Genomic DNA, 22526 nt, shown 5'->3' with positions numbered 1-22526 from the left:
CACAACAAAAAAACATAAAATGAAACAAAAAGAAAACAAAAAAATGTATTGTTTTTACAGAATAAATTTATTGGAATGTGTATTGGGAGTAAGGTTTGAGGTTGTAAGCAACTAAGTTAGCGTCATATTTGGCTTCATACGTGTAATAATGTGAGGTATTAATGTAAGTCAAGTATTAAAGCAAAACATTCTGTTAACATGAGTTGACCATAATAGATACAAGTGCAGGTGAGATCTTTATTTTTTCTGTACTTTGCCTTTTCTGGATAACAGGAGGTTATTAAATTCACCTTGAATGTATTCAAAGTTTCTTTAAAAACATTAGAAGTAACATCAGAGGCTCAAATATCTGTGAGACAGCATGTCCTGTTACAGCCCGATAGCTCGGGGGGTTTCTTGGGAGGATGTACAGGGTTGGAGCTGGCCCAAATTCTAACATATGTGGAAGGAGTCCACACCAGGGAGGGTGCTTGAAGGAAACCCTTGCTTAAGTTCTTTTTTACCAAGAACCATTGACTGAGATGTGTTGTGGTTATTTTGGACCTATCCCTTTGGCTGGAGGTATAACACCATGGGTTCTCTCCTCTGAGCACTGCTGTGGCTACACCTCAGTGTTGAGCTGGAGAGCATCAAAGCATGAATTTCTTGCTGCTCTGACAGTCCCCTTGTATAGAGTGCAACATGCATGCGCATGAGCTGATGCTTTCTTGTTACTGATTAGATTTAAAAAGAAAATTGAAATTCTCTAAATCAAAACACCCAAAATTCAGTGTCCCAAAATAAAGTGTTTGCAGCTAAAATGTATCAGCTAATTTCATCTGCAAGAAAGGCACTAAGTGTACTGCTTTTAGTGTAAATACACATAGAAGTCGTATAAATAGTTGTAATTACAAATGGAAACATAAACCACACAAAGCGAGGTCTCTGTGTATGCTGCTACTTGTTCGTGACCTAACACCATTAGCAAAAGTAGCTGCACAGAGAAGCACAGCAGCAGAACCTCTTGGGAAACGCATGCTGTTTTGTCAGGCCTGATTGTTCACAGCAGTGAGCACTCCGTGCCCAGTGCAGAAATGCAGGTAAGCACATGCTTAACTTCCAGCATATGAGTAGTCCTTGCAGAGGTGAATCCTTTAAAGTATTAACAAAATTATATGATTTGCATATGGAGTCTTACCATAACAGTTGATTGCTTCTTAAAAGATTTCTTGGGATTTTTAACGAGGCTGACCCACAAGACATACTTTTTGACAAATAAAACGTGTGCATGTTACAGAGTTATGTACGTTACTTTTTGACATTTCAAAATCTTGACCTTCATGTTGTACAGTAGCTTTGCATAGGGATTGCTAACACTGATAGTGTGTAGAGGCAAAACACTGACATCGTAATTATTTAACTCCATGCAGGATTTCTGAAGATGTCAAGGAAGCTTGCTTTAAAAATGCATGAACTATATGGGAACTACCAACCCCACCACAGCATTAAGTCAGAATGTTGAGAAGTGATATTGAAGGCAGTTGTCTTTATTTTCCCTTTTTGAGTAGGATAAACAAAACAGATCATGCATCTTTACACAATTGTGCAATTTTACACATCTTACACACATCATTTGGGTTCCATCTGAGCAGTTCAGTTACTTCCAAGCCCAATTATATACACAGCCAAAAAGAGGAGCCGAAAACTGTTGTGCTATTCCGTTTTTTCTTCTTGTTTTGTTTTCATAAAAAACTCTGGCATGTTGACACACCTGTAAGCCAACAGCTGGGGAAGAATCCCATACATTATGTTCAATACCAGAAAAAACTGTTTTGCTTCTTCAGGGACTCTGTAGATGTAAGGAGTTCGAGCATGAAGAGAAGCACCAATATGGGAAAATTGAGCCTGTGGTGTGTATATAATGTATATATTAAAAAAAAGGTAAAGTTGATGTATATTTTGGAAAGACAGCATAATCTGCATGCAAGTATGCATCTCCAGTGACGTTTTCCAAGCCAACCCATTTATTCCTGAATTCTTTCATACAGCAGTAAACAGCACAGCAGTAAACAAAAACAAAATCTGAACTAAGGTCATTCATATCTTGGTACAAGAGCCGTAAATGGATCTGTCAGTGTCACGGTAGGAGGAGTACTTTATGCGCATGGTGGCACTGATCTTTACATCAGGTGTAGGGTTTCACCCTTGGCTTATGGCTGATTATTCATGCAACAGCGCCCATGATCCTTCCCCAGGCAGATGGCCACTGGAGCTTACTCACTGTAGAGGTCTCTGCTAAGTCTCAGCCCAGAAGGGGGGTAGGACTTGCACCCACCTACCTAGGAACATTGTGTTTGGCATCAACGGTAAGCAGACAGACGCTGACTCTAAATAAAGTCAGAAAATAAAAACTTGGAAGCTATGTTAGTTTCTTTTATGTTTGTTTTGGGTTTGGTGTTTGTTTGTTTAACTCTTAATCCCAGTTTTACAAATACAAATCCCAGAACTCCTGATGATTTCAGAAAATGTTGGTAAAATTTGGCCTTTGGGCTGGGGGTGGTTCTGAGGTACAGGTTACGTTTACGGTGAAGGTTATATGCAAAGGCAGGCTTGCTGAGCTGAAGCATATTTTTAGCATAAACAAACATTTAAAGATAGAAGTGTCAGGATAGTTGCTGTCTTTTGTCTCCATCTGTTACCTGCTATTTCAAGCAACAGCTCGTTCACATTAACTATCATGTGTCCAATTTTATTTATTTAGTTAGTTTGCAGTGGGGGAGATCTGAGAAGATAAACATCAATTTGATCTTAAGCAGAGCAGGAGAAAGGGACACCAGCATTTCAGTAACAGAGGAGTACACTATGGCCAAATCACGCCCTCTGTTCTGGCTTCAGCCCGAGCTATTTTGGACTCACAGAGAACACAATTCTCTTCACAGTTAGAAAGTGAAACACAGTGCAGGTGTTTTAATACACACCCCTCTGGCAAAAGGTTAGGCCGAGACCATACTTCAAAACAGAAAAGGAAATTGGTTTTCAGGAGATTATAACCACCTCCACTTAACAGGGAGCACTGATCTAGCAAAGCAGAGTCAGGAAACAGGGTAATCAAAGAAATCAAACACAAACACACTTCAGCAGAGTGCCACTTAGCAAGTTTCTGTAAATAGCTATTACACAGTAAACAGATGTTCAGGGGCACACTATCAGCAGCCTTTTTATATCAGCTGAATAATTCAGCCACTTCTTGCAGCCCGTTTGTTCTCACCTGTCTCAGATGGGAACTGCCTTTGGCAGCTGGGTGCTCTTGCTCAGATACCTGCTGCCTTTCCTTACCTTGGGAACACAGCACAAGCAGCCAGCACTCAGGAGCAGAGACCTCCCATTATACAAGGTAACAGTTTCCTAAGAAAATACCCAGCTGCCACCACCAGGCTTTGTGTAGGAAGTTTGGGGCTGTCTAATTTTTACCTAAGCGCTAAGACCCTCCCTGTGGTGTCTTAGAACTTCTGGGGTGCGCAAAATGCTGAGCTGTGTGCTTCTTTGTGGAGGGCTGCAAGGCTCTCCTGTTTATCTCTGCAGCTGTGTCCAGCATAATAAGTTCAAGAACCTTGTCATAAAGAGCTGTAAGAGAGAGCTTCTGAAACCCAGAACTCCAAAGCCTCCTAGATGCCTTTGAAGATCTAAGCCTTATTTTGTGTTTTTTTTTGTCTCTTATAAGAATTGTGGCATGTTAGTGAGCTATCAAAAGAAAAAGCAGAAACACTTGACTGTTATTGTGTATTCTATTTGTAGCCTATGAAGATTCTCACTAGCTAATGATGCACCATAAAATGAAGTTGTTATTTACTAGACATGTTTTTCTATATAACATGTTTTTCTTCTCATTACCAGGGAGAATATTTAGGTCTGTTAAAATCAGTTTGTATTTATTGAAGTTTGATCTGCCTTCACAGAACTGTTGTGTTTTTAATTTAACATATTTCCTTTCCATGAATGTAGTCAGCTTCTAGGGTTTTTTTTGTTTGTTGTTTTTCTATTTGTTCCCCTTGAGGGCAGGGTGGGTGTGTTTTAAAGCAGGTCTCTCATTCACCAATATCCTAATCCTGTTCTTTCAAGTGCCAGGCAGACTCCTACCAAATCCTTAATTTCTAGAAAGGTAGGAGCTGGTGGTGATTCCATATCACTGTGCTGCCTATTGTGCACTAGGCTGGCATTTCAGTAAGTGGGAACAACCTTGAGTCTGCTCTGTTACTTTGCTGTGATCTGAGCCTCTCAGTGACTAAGCTTTCTGTTACTGAACCCTCTTTAAGTGGTTAATTTTGACAAAACTCCAAACCTTGGCTGAGGAATCAACCAGATAAGACGCAGCAGGTTAACTTCTCAGGTAGCCTTATCTGATTAACATACAGCCTTCACTGGCCTCAAAGCCTCGACCAGTCTGCTCACGAGGCCATTCCACAGCAACGGGAAGGTGCCTGGTGCTGGATGTGGCACTGCTCAACTTGACAGCTGCAATTTGCATATACCTAGTACTCATTAAGTTTCTTGTTTGTATGAAATAGTGGAGATTTCTTTGTTTGGCATTTTTGTTTTAACATTATTTTTTGCTAGTAGACTAATCATAGTATTTGTTACTCTGCAATCAAGAAAGTCCTCCAGCCAGAGAAGAAGAACCTGGGAAAAAAGGTTAGGAGTCTTCACTCTGTGCCTTCTTTGTCTGATTAAAATCAGAAAAAATCATAACTGATTTTGTAAGGGTTTGGACCAGGTCTTAAGAGCCTAAGGAAAGACATCAAATGGAGTGGGAAGACAGTAACCTAGAGAAATAAGTTCCTTGGGTTTAGGTTCTTTTGTAGATCAGAGGCACTGCAGAAACTAGCCACCAAAAATTGCCGGATTAAGGAAAACACTTATGTGGAGAAGGAGTAAAGAAAAAGTTTCTGCATCTCAGCGTAGGGAAGAAGGCCATGGAGAGCTAGTGAGACAGAGGTGATTGTGGGTAGCGGGGGCATGGCTCTTAATCACTTCTCGTGTGGCTCACTTGCATAGGTGAATGCCAATTTTATCAAGTTCACAGAGGCTACTTTAACTCTTCCTTATAATCAAAGCTCCTGGTACTTCAGTCATGTGGCATTTAAAGAGCTCTTCCTGCAGCTTCAGAAAGTCTGAGAAGAGTCACAACCTGTTCTTGGAGTCTGAATGTCAGTAACCAAATAATCCAAGCTGAGAGCTATGTGTAATTCTAGAAACAATAAATAGAGCGGAATATTTCTTATTGTGTATGAAGGGCTAGGCACCTGTAAAGGGTTTGGATGCATCACATGCCATTTTCAGACTTGTTTTTGCCAAAACAAAAGTATGTATTTCATAATGATAGAAATAAAAATAACTAAAATCCCAACATCCCCCATCTGTAGGAGCAGTGTTTATTCCCAGGGGTCAATGCTCCATTTTCATCTTTAGATGTTTACCTTTTCTGGACCTTTACGCATAGCAGAAAGCAAAATGTGTTTCAGTACTACATTTATTTTAATTACCAATTGCAACTGTTTTGACAGTAGACAAACCTGGAAATGTGTTTTATGCTCCAAATAAAAACAACAACAAAACAGCTTTTAAAAAGAGCCCTCAAACCATTATCACATGTTTTTCTTCCTAAGTTGCACAAAGGCAAATCAAGTAAATCATTCTCAGTTGTGGGATGACTGAAGTTCATTGTGCAGTACATTACAGTCAAAACCACAAAAACTATACAAAATGTCTTTGAATTGGGATAAAATTAATTAGGGGGAGTGTGCAATATACAGTTCACTTAATTAGCTTTTGTCAACCTACAGAATTTGTGCTTGTGCCTGGGATAAGCTTCAAAGATGAAAATGGGAAATTTTGAGTATAAAGTGCCACTTAAAAATAAAAAAAGTCAGCATATGTTATGAGAAACATTTGTTTCTCATAAACAACCTTGTTGAAACACCTCCAGTCTCTGGGGGGTCTGAGATTTTGGTAAACTTGTATGGTTGTGACAGTCAGCATGCTTTGACTTCTGGTTTATTTCATGAAGTGCTAAATAATCCTTGAAGGAGCAGTTTCTTTCCTTACTGCCTGGGGAATTCATGAAACATGAGTAATCTGTCAGTAGAGAGAGGTTCCTGACACTGACTTGCCCACTTTAGCTACCTTGTGCTTTTTTTAGATTAGATTTGGGCCGAACACGGTTGTATAACACTTATGATACCTTTGAGCATCTAAAATTCTTCAGTAATGTTTGCCAGATTCTGTTTCAATATAATTTGGTGATTCAAGATCCTTTATAATTAAAAAAAAAAAAAAAAAAAGTTAATCTCTGTAATCATTGCTCACAAATAGAAAATAAACTCTCCCCATCTTTACTGGACAGTTAAACTGAATTATGGTTAGTATCTGTGAATGCTATCTCATGCATAGGGAACAAAGTAGTGGTTTGTGTTTGTCTAATAGCAATACTTTAACTGCCTTTATTCCGTGTCCCTATGTTTTCATCATTCTTACAGGATTATGTGCGTATTTTCTGCATTGTCTGAATACTCAGCACATTTCACACCCTACATACAGTACAAATCAATTCTTGTCACAGTCTCAACTGTTCAGTGTTTATCTGTGTGACATGAGAGGTAGTTTACTAGTGCTTGTCAACTTTTGTTGCTGTTTTGGTCAGTGTTCTTATAACCATCAGCACCATCTAGCAATTAACTGGAAATGTTCAAGAGAATCAGAACAGAATGAGTTAGGTGTGATCATGCATATGCCTTTGGCAACAGGAGCATATCTTAATGTTACTGCGGCTTGTGGACCAGGAGGTTCCCAGAGTTACCTCACCATCCTCAACTGATAATATCTCTGTCGTGTGACTGTTAGATTCTTGTTCCATTTGTGTGTGTTTGTTTGTTTGTTTTGTTTTGTTTTTCCCAGATCACCTAGCTGGCCAGCACATATTATGGAAACATTATGTTTTGTTGTTCATTGTTGTTTTTTTCTCTTTTATGTGGTCCACTATTCAGCTGTGAAACAGCCTTCCTTCATGGTGTCAGCTAAAGAATTAATGGCATTTAATAAGGTTTAAATGAGTCCAATGAAAAGATATTGCAGAAAGAGAAAAGTCTACTAGAGCAAGAATGCAGACTGATAAAAAAAAATAAGTTTGATTCTCCACTCCCTTAAATTAGTTCTTCACAGATCTAAAAGGTGATCTGTGTTACAATGGTGTAAAACCAGCATGGCAAGATCAAGTTCTGGTCCCCTTATTCATTCCATAGTTCTCTACTTATTAACCAGTAATTCAAAAGTAAACATTTTACGAAGAAATACCTGAGCTAGTCCTCCAGCATGTATAAGGGTTAAATCAGGCATCCAGGAACAACCAGGTACCAGTAGTCCATACAGAGCAATCACATAGTATGGCACAGAGTAGAACATGTATGCCAGCATCTGCATTTTAAACACAAATATTAGTTGCTTTGCAATATGAGGGAGATGCATTTAAAAACTAGCCAGCTGCTGACTGAAGATTTGAGATTATTCACAACTAAACTCCTCAGAGCAATGATTCCCAGGCCTTTCTGTAGTTATAAGCTTTTTGTGAGAAGAGTGTCACACATGGATGCTGTTCACCAGATCTAGCTATCTCGAGGCCTCCACTAGTATTGATGGCTGTTGCCTCTTTACCTGTTCCAAATTCTCTTTGTCCCAGGACATATTTTCCTTCCTCCTACTGCTTACCATCTTGGGACCAATCTAATAAGTATGACTTGTCCTAACTCATTATCCAATATAATATGGGTGTCCATTTCTCAAGCTCCATGGTGCTTTCAGTTTTGCAATATGAGATATACCCAAGCCACCCCCTTTTCCAGAAAGAACAGGTCATTGTCCCACTAGTGAATCCTCTTATTTCTTCAGGCCCTGCCCCTATGCAGTAGCCAGGGTTGCAAAAGAATGGCAACCTTGCAAATATTACGTAACTAAAGGAAAACATTCCCTTCTCTGTAATATTTATGTAAATAGGGTTTGTAAGAAGCATCCTACCTCAAGGAGTGTCACTGGTGACAGAAGCACAACGCGAGCTTAAGGAATCTAGTTCTACTGCACCCCTTGCTCCGTTATTCCAGACTGAAAGTCTGCTTTGCCCATCTAAGGAAAGGCAATTATTCTAAAAAGTATGTGGTCTATTTCATGGAATATATTAATAGAATCCTCAGTAATTAGGATGTGTAACTCTAGGTAACTGATTTGAATCAAAGTTAAACTTATCACCATGAAGAGTTGGTACCCTATAAGGCTGTTTAGTGGGTAATATGGAATTCTGGTTAACTTGCCATGAACAAATACTTCCCTTATTGGTGTTGTCATCTGTGGCAACCCATGGCTTCATCTTTGCACCAGGTAACAAATCACTTCATAACACTCTACGCTCCACAGTCAATGCTTTACCTGAAGCTTAGGATAGGCAGCAGGATCTTTTATATAAGGCTCGTGAAGTTGAATATATAGCCGGCAGAGTTCAGCAGGGCAATCCAGAGCAATCTAAGAAGAATTTTTAAAACTTCCCGTGAACAAAGAATTTTCTCTAAAATGAGCTAACCTGATACCTGTTACCTGCCCTAGCTACTCAGTAGTGTTCTGCAGCACTGATACACAGGAGGCTTGGTGAAAATCTATTGCAAAGGTGATCCATTTGATCACCAATTTTAAAAAAAAATCAAAAAGGCTGAAATGCAGCCTCCTTTCAGTTGCTGCTTGGAGGGGTTGCAACGAAATGCAAACAGCCTTCTTCAAAAATTCTGACTGGAAAAGATTTCAGTCAGTTGGCTATGCAATAGTAAAAACTATAATTACTATTGATTTGGCCTGATAACCAGGCTTTGATAGCAGGAAATGAGCTTTTGAATGGAAAATTGTTCAAACAGTGGGAACTTCAGGTTAAGCACCTAAGTTTAGGATAGCAAGCTATGGATGTAGTCCAAGAAAAGAGTTGCACTGTGGAAAAGTAGCAATGGAGAGTGATGCAGATTCCAAAAACAGGTGTTTTTTAAAAACAATTACAATGACTTCTAAAAGGGGATAGCAGAGGAGAGATAATTGGATTTTATATTCCTACAGAGAGAATAAAGTTCCCAATAAACATGAAAAGATCCAGTTCCAAAAGTAGTTACTTTTTTATATTAGGAGTTTAAAGGACTACTATGAAAATACTATTCCAAAATGTGTAAGCAGTCTGTATCACCAGCTGTCACACTCAGTGTTTGTAGCACGGCATCATCAATGCCCATTTAATAGCAGGGCTGAACATTGCTTTGCACAACCCAATTTCAGGTGCTGCATGACTTTGAGGGGGAAATACAAAGATTTACCAGCAATGGCTATTCCTCCCTGTTGTTTTCAAACATATGGATCCAAGAAGAAGATCTGGGTGCAGTATAAAAGATTGTGTTTCATTAGCCTTTTCACAAAATCATGGTTACTGCAGCTTACACAGAGACGTTCAGTGAATCTCTCTCTGCATGTAGAAGTAAGGCCAGTAAACATTTCCTGCTTCGGTACTGGAAATACGTAAGGAAATCACCACACATTTAGGGGAAAGAAAAAAAAAAAAAAAAAAGAAAAAAAAAAAAAAAACACACAAAACAATTCCTCTGAGAAATGAAGTGGGGCTGCAGAATAAAAGTTAGATGTCAGAGCATAAGATAACGATTCCCACAGCAAAACAACAGGTAAAAAGCTGATTAACCTGCATGAGTAGTACTCTGAAGTAGCGTGATCTATAAGGAATTAAGTGGACTGCAACAAGTTAGAAGGAAAAAGAAAGATTTTTGTTGCGAGGCTAGTTCTTAGAGAAACAGCAGAAGATGAGAGTAATGTGAGGAACAGAACTAGAATAAGGCAATCTGCATTAGGTGAATAAAATATTGCTATGGATAATTATCATGTGTTACTTGAATTATTCCAGACTGGATCAAATCTACAAATCAAACAGGCAGACAGTTGTGTAAAACACCTAAACACCTGAGCTCTGATCACTGGTTGATATGCAGCTTCCCTTCTGCTTAAGACAGAAAATGCTTTACAGCTGACAGGGGACTAGATTTACCTACTACTGGATTTATCTGCTTCAACAAGCATTTTCAATACTGACTCATGACTCATTTCCTCTGAAATTTTAATATAAACACCTGTGCATAAAAAGCAAACATAAGAACAAAATCATTCTAGCTAAGTAGAATCAATGTGTGTTGTTCAGGTAACATGAACAAATCCTGTGTGTTTGTTTTTTTCCCCCTCTCCAGGTGGAAAGCTTCTCCTTTCTCTCATGCAGTGTTAGTTAGTTTGTTTTCCTAATTTTAACTATGTATCTCTGTTTAGAAAAACACAAATGCAAACTTAATTTAGTTGGACATAAGTTCAACAATTGACCAATGAAAGCAATATTTAGGCCCCTAGGGGTGCTATTTGCTCTTGTAATTGTGTACCAAGTCTCTTCTGAAAGCCAGCCTTTACGTATAGAAAAACAGAGAAGCAAAGCACCAACAATTATTCTAAATATCAATTTGTCCTATACACAGAATAAATATATGAATACATAAATATATATAAAGGCCCATTCCAACACTGAAAATTAAAGGATTTCCCTTGACTAAACATATCTTTTTGCCACAACGTTGCTACAATATCTTATTTAGGAAAACAAATTTTAAATTTTCTCTGAAAAATAGAGGCAAGAATATTAAATTATCTTCAACTTACCATGCCCCTAAATATGCAAAACCCCGTTGCTAGTATGAGGTATGCAGCTAACATTAAATCTACTGGTCGTCTTAAGAGTCCTTTCTTCTGAACTTCCTGAACTACCTGCAATACAGAATGTGTTTAGTACATCCCAGTTCTGCATAACATGGTTTAACCTCAGATTAGTCACTACAAGAAGGTTCAAGTGGTGAAACGTCGTGATAGAAGCAGTTTTCAGTTACCTTTTTCCCACTGACCTTGGGGACTGAAAGATTTCTGCATCTAAAAAGACGACTTTGGTCTTTATAGTATGCAGTCAGGAAAATTAGTCTGAATAAACTCTAGAAATGGATGGATCCAACTAAAGCCATTTCAATACAGATTAGTCTACTTTCAAAGCAACTTAACACTACTTTAACTCTGAAATCATGCCAGGCTTCAAAGCGGTATAACTAACTTCCTTTAAAGCTGCATCTATTGTTAATTTAAATGAATTCATGTTCCTGAATGTCCGTCTGTAGAAAAGCTTTGGAAATGTGGGTTTATTTATCTCAAGCATTTGAAGTTGTTTCCAATATGCTTTAAAAGGACTTTTTGGAGGGACATTAAAATGAGGGCTCATCATTATTGACAGTGAATGCTAATTTTCAGCAGCCTGTGCTACTATTAAAATTAATGGAACAGGGATAAAATAAAAACTTGTCTGTGGCTAACAGATCTCTGCTGACTTCAGTGGGCAAGTAATTTATCCTAATGTGTAATGCAGAAACAGTGAATGAAGAGAGTTTGTAGAGCACATGGTGGGGGGGTGGAACAAAATTATTCATTCTTTAATTGCTGTGTGCCATGGATTCCTCTGGCAGGTACCGAAGCACTTCTGGGTCTGATCTGTTCTGTCTCCTTTCTTCAGAACAGGAATCTCCCTCCAGGACCATGTGTGCAGATGTGAGGTGATCAGACTGTAGGGTAACAAAGGCCATGAAGATATCTAACAGGGAGCATGGCTTAGAGGAACCAAAGTGATTGCTTTGTCTACATGCTAAAACTTACTAGACCCATGGAAATATTTCTAGGTACACTTTCAGCACTGTATTCACAGGCAAAATTATAGGCACATCAGAATACCTTCCTGTAGTTCAGAGGGAGAACTTCCCCATTTATACGTGTTACTCATTTCCTCTTCCTTTTTATTAGCCGTGTGTTGGCATGCACACAGCAAAAGAAAAAACTGATCTCCTTCCTGTTATATACTTGTGGATTGTCTCCAAAAGCACAAAACAATAATTAGGATGTAGAGGCACAGTTAAAAGCACTTAAGATCACAATAAAGTCACTGAAGCAAGAGAAGCACTTTGCAAGCACAATTCCTGAATAAGAACTGTACAACCTGCATTGTAGTTTAATAAAAATAAGGCTTTTATATACAGAGATAATCCTTTTCATAAAATTATTTTTTAAAATATATTTTTCAGAAAAATCTGTTAATTCACAGTATTTAAAGCATTAATGTAGCAATGTTTATAATACTACCTGCAAGTTACATATATTTTCTAATATTCCTATGAAAGACAAAGAGTTCCATGGCTACTGAGTTGCAAGTCATTATCAGATATAAACCACATAAGGATATTAGAAAATCTGAGGGTTGATATATTTTCTTTCCACTTTGTCCAAGTTTGAAGCACACATTTATGTCTATATACATATATGCATCAGTCCTTCCTGTCAAAAGGTATATTAAATGAATGTACATATTCACTGTGACCACAAAACTACAATATAACTTTGTATCAGAGACAGAGCCAATGTAATAGTAGGAACAAAATTTGTGTAGAACTAGTTTATGAAATTGCCAAGGCATTTTGGCAACTTACACCTTTTTCTCTCTGTGTACACTAAACAAAATGAAAATGCAAAGCTTTAAAAATAATAATAAAAAAAGAACAAGAATTAGGAAGACAATAGGCACTTTACTGTGACTTTACTGTCAGACCTTAACTGCATAGTAATTTTGCCTTACACTCCTTTTTACATGGCAAAGTCACTTCAGTAAGTGCTGAGATGAATTATGTGCTAAGTACAGTGGCTGAGTAGAGAGAACCTGCTACAGGTTTCCCCTTTATTAAAAGCAACATTGAACTCTGCACACATCTTGCCAATCCTGCTGTTGCTTTTGTTTAGTAAGGAAGTGTGTGGGTACACTTAGCATTTTCTCTCACTTCCAGGGAAAAGCTATTTTCCATAGCTTCTTAGAGGCTCCTTACATGGTCAGATTTAAGCAGCAGGGATAATCATGTGTGCTGTCCATAGAATTCAGTCCCTTCAGAATTCATGTGCAAATCTGAATTTATGCATATTAATATTTTTAATGAAGTTTAAATTACCTTGAACTGTTTCTTGCGCTGTAATACTTGTAGATAAATCTGCTGGGCTTTGTAAAACACTAGCACAGCTTGCTTTGATTCAAACTGAGGACATAACTCCATTCCTTTCCTATGCATCCACTTCTATCAGAAAACACCCAAAACTTGATCATCTCCTCTCTGTCAGTTTTGTTGTTGTTTTTAACTAAACAGTTTATAACAACATTATAGCGATGACTATTCTGGCCAACATAACATACATTACATCTGTTGCTTTCATGTAAGTATTCTTTCTACAACGCTTAAAGGCATTAGTACATTTTCTTCCTAAGTCTATTAATACTGACTCCAAATAAAAGATAGCTAAAAGAAATTAAGTTTTCAGCTAATTGCAGATTTTCTTTCGAAAGAGGACTAACTATTTTCAGGATTTATAATGATCATTTAAACTGATTAGCAGCACTACACACAATTGTTTCCTGAAAACAATATTTAATTTAGGATTTCAAGAGTTTTATTTAAAAAATAAAAGTCATTAGTAGTCCTGTTATGGTTTAAAGATATTCTAACTTTTACTGTTATTGGACCCAGGTATAAATTCCCAGCTCCAAACATTTGATACAGAGCATAAATTAGCTGTGAAGATAAAATATGAGTTCTAAAAAAGAAATGACTGAACAAGGCTGGGTGGCCCTAGTGAAAGGGATCAAGAGTTTTTTTTATGGCCTTCTATAGAAAGGAAGTTTAGGTTTACAAGAAAGGATTTACCTAAAAGTGTAATGTTAAACTTCCAGGTCACCAACTTCTTATTCACCCGCTTTTTGAAATAAAATTTAAAAACTGTATTTCTCTGGAATATATAACAAAGTAAAATATCAAACCTAGTTAAGTGGCTTAACTCCTCATGATCACAGGAGACATGGCTATATTTCAGCAAATAAGCAGTCCATTTTCTAAAGTAGAAAGGCAGTACATTTTCTAAAGTAGCAGTTCCTGTGGTGTTTTCTATACAAGACAAACTGAAACCTTTACCCATCCTCAATACAAAGAATGTTCTCACTAATACATACAGCAAAAATCATCATCACCACCTCTAACTATGCTTAACCTCTCTACCCTAATGACTATCAGATGTATTTCTGGCCTCTAATTACTGATGATTTTAAATAAATTGGCTCAAAATTCTATCGGATGGGATGTGGTTTTCTAAATACTATGCAGGAGGGTAGACAAGGGTTTGCTATTTGAAATCTTCTCTCATTCACTTTTAACAGGGATTCACTCTAAAAGCTCTGATTCTGTAGCATGTCTTCAAACGTCAGAAGGTACGAGTATCTATGCACCTTGTTCCTACTTCTGAGTCATGAATGGATAGATGGCTGAATGTTGTCTTTCATGCATTTCTGGGAATATTTTTCAGTGCATTGTCTGCTGTTATTCTATGCCATAGAACATGCCCCTTGCACGCTAGCTGCTTATTAGCTTTAGAATAGGAACTCTCCTTCATCAGAGTCTTTATTTTCAGTTATGGAATAAACCTGACTGGGACTCAGGAGCTCTTGCGATGCAAAACTGTTAATTGATCATGCTATGCTGTGGCGATAAACTAGCTTGCTTATGGCAACAAAGTGTTAAATATCTGTTCTGTGCTTTGTAATGCAGGATTGTGCTTTTTATATATATTTAATATATATATAAAACAGTGCTTAAGCCATTGTTGCATTGTTTTTGCTTGCTCAGTTGATCTTATTTCAGCCCAGCTACTAAATTCAAAGCAAATAGCTTAAGCAGTTTGTAAATTTTTTTACATTTTTTTTTAATAAGTAAAAAACGCATAAACAATTTTCCTATCAATTTGCTAATGTCTTACCTCTAAAATCTAATATTGTGGCATACGGAAAAAGAAATGTTTTAACTACATGAAATCTGTAGTCATCTGTAGAAGACAGATGACTACTACTTTCCTGCAGAGCATCTGTAGAAGACAGATGACTACTACTTTCCTGCAGAGCTTTTATAGGGGTTGTGTGGTGCTTTATGAAGCTGGTATATGTTAGTTTTTCAATCAGTTAAGGTTGGAAAAAAATAGAAGAAGGCCACAAGATTAGTTCTAGAAATGAGTCCTTTGCTCTAAACATGCGAAACTTCTGCTATTCCCTTATCCCACCATAATGAAATGTTCTTGTAGCACAGGTATTTTTACAGTGTCTACACAGCTTGGCAGCAATTGTCATAACAGTGAACAGTTACAAAGCATTCCACTCTTACCTATAAAACTCAGTAGGAACATTAAGCATATTTTCGTTTTCCAAACAGTAGCCAACACTTAAATACAACAATTTTACCTTGACTGGAGTGTCATGAGTTGCCGAAGGTTGGTTATAAATTCGGAACCCAGCCCATATAGGAAGGCAAATATATGGTAGGCTTAAGAAAAAGGCAGGACACACTTTTGTTCCATATTTTCCTGTTAATAATAATAATAAAATCATAAGATGTATGAGAAATTTGTAAGTTGTGTTGTAGTGGAGCAAAAAAAAAATATATATAATCCTGTGTAATATCATAGCTGCTTCAGGTTTGACATTATGATAGAACGTTAGAAATGGCTGCTAAAGCAACACATAATCCTTGTTAAAAATCATGTACCCATTAGTGTTAGTCCCAGATGAGACAGAAACTATCAGACAGGGAGGCAGTTCAGAAATCTGCGTTCTTTGAGGGGCCTGGAAACTACCTCAGTCACTCTACACTGCTTCAAATAGAGATGGCATTTTGGAGTGAGGAAAAAAAAAATGTCTAATATTTTTTAAGACCTGGTATTGCATTTGTTTTCCAAAGTCCTGATTTCTCTTACAGGCCTGTACTAATACTTATGAACAAAATATAAGTAGAGACCTCAGCCAGGGTAAATCAGGAAAACTGTGTCTTTTATACTAGCTGTTCCCTATGTCAGAAAGGAAAAGAGAAGGTGTGCTCTTGAAAACAAGTTTCTTGGCCTTCCCCACAGGAAAGAGGAAGAGAGAGCCTGCAGATTTACTGTGACAGTCTTCTCTGTGGTGTATGTGTTTCAACAAAAGACGGCACTGGACTGGTTCCAGACTGCACCATGAACTGTTAGGAAAAGCTCTATCATACTGAGCTTTTTTAAAGTTGACAGCAGGATTTGGAGGCAGGAACGTATTTTCAGTTGCATCCTGGTCAACTTTGCATCAACTTAAGCTTCTTAAATGAGGAAATCTTTAACTGGAGCTGGGAAATAGGCAGGGTGGTCACTCCTAAAGGACCACCTATCAGAAAGACATGATGTAAATTCTTAATTTACAATTCTCAGCCTCTGGAAGCACAGCTATTCACTGATTTATCATAGAAATCTGGGAGTGTTAAATTATTTTGAAAATAAAATAACTTCCAGATTTCACTTTTAAAGGTGATTCAGATTCCTCTTAAGCTGCTTGAAGGACAGACTAGTAAGCAATTTACTAATTTCATACAAAATAAGATTATATTTTTACTAGGAGACAGTTATTGTCTTATTGGTCAAATTAAACCTACTTTGGATGAAAGCCTTATGGGCATAGCAAAATATAATAATCTTTTTTTTTTTTTTTTTTTTTTTTTTTTTAATCTTGAGAATGTAAATCAAAAGGATTTCTTTTCCTAGTGTCAGTCTTTCCTTCCTCATATTTAAATTTTGAAACATCTTGTCTCTGTTTACTGATATTCTAAAGTTCCTCTTCTGCTTTATTGCAGAAAGGAACCAATACTGCTGTAAAATTAGATAGTCTTTTGCTGATTTTTGAGAATGTTTCACAGGAAAAATGCAGTCATATAAAGCATGTCCTTACCCACAATGTTTCCAGGCATAAAGACAATGATGCTCATGATAATGGAACCCAGCCAGTAGAGGCCAATGGATCTATAGCTTTGTCTGTTAAAAATAAATAAATAAATACATACATAAAAAATAATAATAAAATTATTGCACTCTTTAAAAATCCACTACACCAAATTACCCTCAAATATTTTCCTGATTGTCACTGTGGTATCTTAGTAAACAAATATTTTAAAATCTGCATCACAAGACAACAGTGGATTATTACTCGGAGGTGAGGACTTGGAAAAATTCTACATTCCTGTCTGAGAGGGTTATCATATGAATCTTAGTTATTTGCCACTATGTTTCACTCACTGAAAGGCTGAGTGCATGATTTTGCATGTCATATATTGTACGAGACTATAAAATTAATAATTAATTTGATTCCTGTAGTGTTTCTATTACCAGAGGATACATTAGCCTCTGGACTTTCAGTACTTATCTTCTCAGACTTTCTTCAACAGCAAAAAAGATAAGAACTTGTAGAAAGAGCCACTGCCTTTCAAACTGTGTGATTCTCTCTAAAACAGAGAACATCATAACGCTAAATAATGATAATCCTAACATAAATATGTTATGGGAGAAGGGGGCATCACATGGTTTTAATATGCATCGTCTTTAAGTTTTCATTTTAACTAACACAAAGCATGCAGAGCTATGCTCAGGGTGAAGAAAAGAGACTACTGTTCAATTGATTTGTTGGTCTTACTCAGATGAGAGAAAGGGCAACTTGGAGGGGGTACAATTCCTAAAAATAAAGAAATTTTAGTAGTGTTGCTTTAGCCTACAACATAAAATGGTCCTAAAAGGAAAATTTAAATACTGCATAGGAAAGAAACCCCATTATAGGTTATATGAGAATGCAAGCAAATTAAAAGATACATTAATCAAAATTACTTACTCCCAAGCAATAGCTGCAACCATCAACAGATACATCAGATAGTGTGCTGAGCCATCCCAATAGCAGATCACATGGCCATAAGCAGTGTTCAGATATGGTTCACCCTACAGGAAAAAAAAAATTAAAAACATAATGATATAAGAGAGAATAATGAATAACAACAACAAAAAAAAAAATAGCAGGAAACAATCTGAGAAAAGTAACTGATGATTTGTCAATCTATTTTTTAACTATCAATAAACATGTCTCCAAGCACAAACCTAATTTAGACAGGATCAGGTATAATAAAATCAGTTTTATACTTGCAAAACAGGGTGCAAGATGGAAGGGAAAACACCTGAGTATGACTATCAGCCATTGTTCTGCTATATTATGGAACTATTACTTTTCAGTATTTTAATGATAGAAGCAATGAAATAAAGATATATTTAACAAGTAACAAAGATACTTTGAGCAACCTAGAGATCAGTGGGATAGAATTTGTTGATCATGACAACATATAACCTTGTAGGGCCCAACTCATTTCACATTAAAGTTCATGGAATGTTTTCAATGACTTCAGTGACTTTCAAATCAAGCTCCTACTGAGCTATTTTTGGTGGATGTTGATATTCAGCAGCCAACAGATTCTGCTGACTAGATATCTGGCATCATCATTTTTTAACTCTACTGTAATTATATTTACTAAAGTGATCAGGCAACAATAAAGGAACAATTTTGTTTCCTTCTTGGTAAAGCACTTAGAAATAGCAACACTCATTCACTTTTGAGTGCTGACTATGGATTTTTTGCAAATGTGTACAGTCCACATAATTACCACAGATGTTAATACAGAACAGTATTACTTCAACTAAATTACATAATGTTGGAGCTTGAAAGGGATGCTCATCTTCCAAATGAATCAGTGATTTCAAGTCCACAAAACTTTTGTCCATAACAATAATTGAACAGGTCAGTGACCAAGTTCAAGAAGGTTCTGTTGCATGTGTAAATGGCTATTTTTCTGTGACAAATACTGCAACAAGTTATTCATAGTGAAGATTTTATTTATACATGTAAGCCAAACAATTGTTTACCTCTCTCAGGTAATGGGTCATGAATCCATCGATAATTCCATCCTGTTCCAGTCCAATTATTAGATTCACTACACTGGTAAAGGCAAATACTGCATAAACTGTGATAAGATAAAGCAAAATAAATTTTTTAAAAAATCATAAGTGTTTAAAGACTTGAAATCATGCAGTCACTTCACAGTCTGACAAATTTAGTTAAGCAGAGATCTATTGAACTAGATGCATCTACTTTGAGGCCATTTAACTGACGTTTAACATGTAATATGACTTTCTCATGTAGCTTAATGTTTTTTAACTATTAGTTAGGAATCAGGAAGTTTTTAGGAAGCTTTTCATAGAAATGTGAAATCCCGTAGAGCTGTAGGCACAGCCTCCATTAATCTCCATGGAAAATCAGCAAGTAAAGAAGGCACTGTGTAGGCTTTCAAAAATCTTAATCACATAAAGTACATAACCTCGAATGTAACTATCTCCTGAAAAGGGGAAAGGACAAAAAAAAAAAAAAAAAAAAAAAAAAAAAAAAAAAAAAAAAAAAAAGGAAGATGAGAGGAAAATGTAACTCGCCATTTTTGAAGGTGAGCAATGCAAACTGCATTAGCCACTGCAGTCCATGGGAGACCTATTGGGCAAGGTAGTGAGTCACTCATTTGAGACAGGAAATTTATCTGTGTTAGGTTTATGTTATCTATTTCCTTTGACTTCTGCATGAATTGAGAGATCCCAGCCTAACTCAGAACACTGCAGGACAGCTGCTTATAAGATGTAAGGAGGAGGAAGACTGAGGGCAAATACAGGTAGTTTGTATACTGCTTTGCCTGTGGTTCCACATTGTAAAATTTCCAACTTGGGCCAGCTGGAGGCACAACTGCAGTGTTTTGTTTTGTTTTGTTTTTTTCTTCTATGTTTTTGCTATAAGGTAATCTAAATTTAAGGTTTCCTTTTAAAAAGTAATGAATATCTGTACGCCTTTAAGGCAAAGTGTAAGTTTAGGTATGGATAGAATGGCTTCTGAAGCCATGCCGTAAATGTTCAATATGAAATAACCATCATACATCATCCTTTTCAAAAATTAATACATTCTAATTTAGCTTCCATGTTACAAAGACATACCATAAAACAGTGGGTCTTTTGGTGGTTTTCTTTTGACAAGAACACGAGCCAACAGAGCAATAAAAACCAGAACCAGAAATCCAACTGCAACAATTGACCAGGAACTGTAACAGCATTAAAAAAAGAAAGGTGATTTAAATGAAAGGCAGAGACAGAAACGTGCTTCTTCAATTTTCCTCACTAGCTATCTTCAAATGACAAGCCCACTCTCACATGTACGTACTCTTCAAGTAACTTCTAATACTGAAAAGGCTTGTTTTTAAAATCTATTGCATAGGCTGTCATAGTATTAATTTGGTAGTTTTGCAGAATGTGCCTTTTTATATGTGATCATCTAAAAAAAGAAAATACATAAATAGCTAGATAAACAACATATCCAGGAGTCTAGATTTGTCTGACTAAAATCAGTTTTCATACTGGTATCTGTAAAAATAAACAAAGATGATGGAAAATTTAAGGGCCAATGAGACGTGAAAGTCACAAATGCAGAGATTTCAAGGCCAAAAGGGATCATTAGGGACATTTAGTCCCACCTCAGCAATAAATTATCTACTGTCGAAAATACATATTTGCAAATAAAGGACATCAGTCTCATGGTCTCAGAGTAGCAGGGTGGAGCACCTATAATGGATCTAATGTCTAGTTTTGGAAGTGCTACCAAAGGTCCCCTGAGCCCTGTAAGGCAGGGTGGCTTGGGGTGGTTAAGAATCAGCACTTTGGCAGTAGCACAGGTGGGCTCTGCAGAGACCTGTTCTCTGAAGCTGCGGCTCTAATGCTAGTGCGTGAAAGAGGTAGTGCAGGAAAGCACCAAAGTCTTCGGCACAAAGCAAATTTGTCTCCTCCCCCACAGAAATGTGAGTTAAGAAAATGTTTGAAATTGGCTTACGTCTCTAAGGGTGTAAATTGTATCTAGCTCTATGTAAGACAGACTCCTCAGTCTTCACTTTTGTGCTTGTGCACAATGGGAAAAATAAATAAATAAATATATAAAGGAGGGAAAACTTAGGTAAACTCCAGAAGCACAAGCTAAAAAATACTTCACATGATTTTTTACAGAGTACCTCTCTATGTCTATGTATCAAGAAAACAAGTTATGTACCATCAAATAATACGGACAGTGACAATTTCAGCCTTAGTGAAACTTTATTTGAAATTACTGGAAAAACTTTGTCAGATCCCCTGTTTTGGGGTACAGACACATATGTGCTCAGTCATGAGGAGCAGCGCTAGCCCGTGGATTTAGCTCATGGTTTGAACCTTTTGCTAGCCTGTTTTACCGGTGATGGGTTTCTTGTTGCCATTACAGCCGCTGATGATATTGCAGTGACTTTTCACTGCGGTTTGTCAATTTGAAACAAATATTGGCAATGAGTCAAGTAAGCCAGTATTTCTCTAGCAGTGAGAAACAAACAAACAAACAAATGAAAAAAGTTACCGGCCTGGTGAAGGAAAATGAGGAAGGCACAGATGCGGCAAAGCCTTAGAAACACGAGCAATATATTTTTAAGCAATAACGTTGCAAAACACCCCGGGCTGTGAGACCACAAAATACCACACGGACCCTTAAGTACGTCGGTTTTCGCGTTTGTTTTGGTGATTTTTCCCCACGAGGGAGGACATTTCTTCCCTAGGCGTGCGGTTTATCCCGGGCTCCCGTGTTTTCGGGGGGCGAACTGTCTCTTTCAGCCAAACCCCGCACGTCTCCGGGGGCTGCCTGAGGCGTGCGGCTCTCTAGTTTGGCGAGCCGGGTGAGTCCTTCCTCTCGTTTTGAACCGGGGCTGGGCTGAGGCAGTGCCCCCGGAGCAGCCCTCGGGGCTCGGGGCGCCGTGAGGGTTTCCTCGGGGCGGCTTCGCTCCTGCATCGCTCCCTCAGGTGATGGCCGCGGGGCCCGCCTGAGGCGAGGCGGGGCCGAGCCGCTGTCCCCCCGTTCGCATCGCTCCCCTCCCGCCGCCGCTCTGCCCTCGCCCCGAGCTCTTCCATCGCCTCCCGCCGGCCCGACCCGGACCCTCCTCGGCCCCGCGGCCACCGCTGCCCTCTCCGAGCGCCGCCGCTAAAAATACCCGCCGGGCTCCCTCAGCCTTCCCCGCGGGCGGCAGCCTCCCCCCTCACCGACCTCGCCCGCCTCACCTGCCGCTGGCCGCCAGGCAGTTGAAGAGGTACGTGACGGGGATGGCGGTGAGGGAGAGGACGAAGACGCCGGTGGCCGCCGAGGCGCTCATCCCCGCGGCCGGAGGCTGCCTCAGCGAGCGCCGCGCATGGTCCGCGCCGCCTCAGCGCCTCCCGCCCCGCCGAGGGCCAGGCTCCCGCGGCCCGCCGGGCTCTGCCCGCCGCTCGCCGCCCGCCCCATCGCCAGCCCGAGCCCCGAGGCGGGCCGCCCCCTCCCGCCCCGCTCGGGGAAGGTTAAATCCTCCTCAGAAACCAGAGCCGCCCGTTGTTCCCCCGGCGGCGGGCGGGCCTGACCC

At 38.5% G+C, this 22526-nt stretch overlaps 1 protein-coding gene across 5 annotated transcripts; it reads right to left on the bottom strand.

Moving 5' to 3' along the window:
• Positions 1-1505: 1505 nt before the first annotated feature.
• Positions 1506-22364, bottom strand: TM6SF1 (transmembrane 6 superfamily member 1). Of its 5 annotated transcripts, none has more exons than XM_032195100.1 (10): positions 22192-22364; positions 20065-20168; positions 18958-19055; positions 17882-17985; positions 16952-17034; positions 15449-15570; positions 10759-10863; positions 8449-8541; positions 7327-7446; positions 1506-1884 (listed from the first exon to the last, which is right to left on the bottom strand). In XM_032195100.1, exons 1-10 carry the CDS (start codon positions 22281-22283, stop codon positions 1693-1695), a joined length of 1113 nt encoding a protein of 370 aa, XP_032050991.1. In that variant the 5' UTR covers positions 22284-22364; the 3' UTR covers positions 1506-1692. The 5 variants fall into 5 exon arrangements, with proteins under 5 accessions (XP_032050991.1, XP_032050992.1, XP_032050993.1 ...); XM_032195102.1 differs by lacking the exon at positions 1506-1884 and adding an exon at positions 1986-2318; XM_032195103.1 differs by lacking the exon at positions 1506-1884 and adding an exon at positions 5596-6288.
• Positions 22365-22526: the final 162 nt, after the last annotated feature.

This window comes from Aythya fuligula, chromosome 11 (assembly GCF_009819795.1).
Source record: "Aythya fuligula isolate bAytFul2 chromosome 11, bAytFul2.pri, whole genome shotgun sequence".
Classification (NCBI taxonomy): domain Eukaryota; kingdom Metazoa; phylum Chordata; class Aves; order Anseriformes; family Anatidae; genus Aythya; species Aythya fuligula.
Note: the sequence above shows the minus strand (reverse complement) of the source record. Positions and strands in the feature narration are given on the sequence as shown.

Coding starts and splice junctions, on each gene's coding strand:
- TM6SF1 (XM_032195100.1), bottom strand. CDS start 22,283: ATGAGCGCCTCGGCGGCCACCGGCGTCTTCGTCCTCTCCCTCACCGCC. Junction 7,447..8,448: donor CTGCCTATCCTAAGCTTCAG/GTAAAGCATTGA, acceptor TTTAAAATGCAG/ATGCTGGCATACATGTTCTA. Junction 1,885..7,326: donor ATGCTGGAGGACTAGCTCAG/GTATTTCTTCGT, acceptor TACACACCACAG/GCTCAATTTTCCCATATTGG.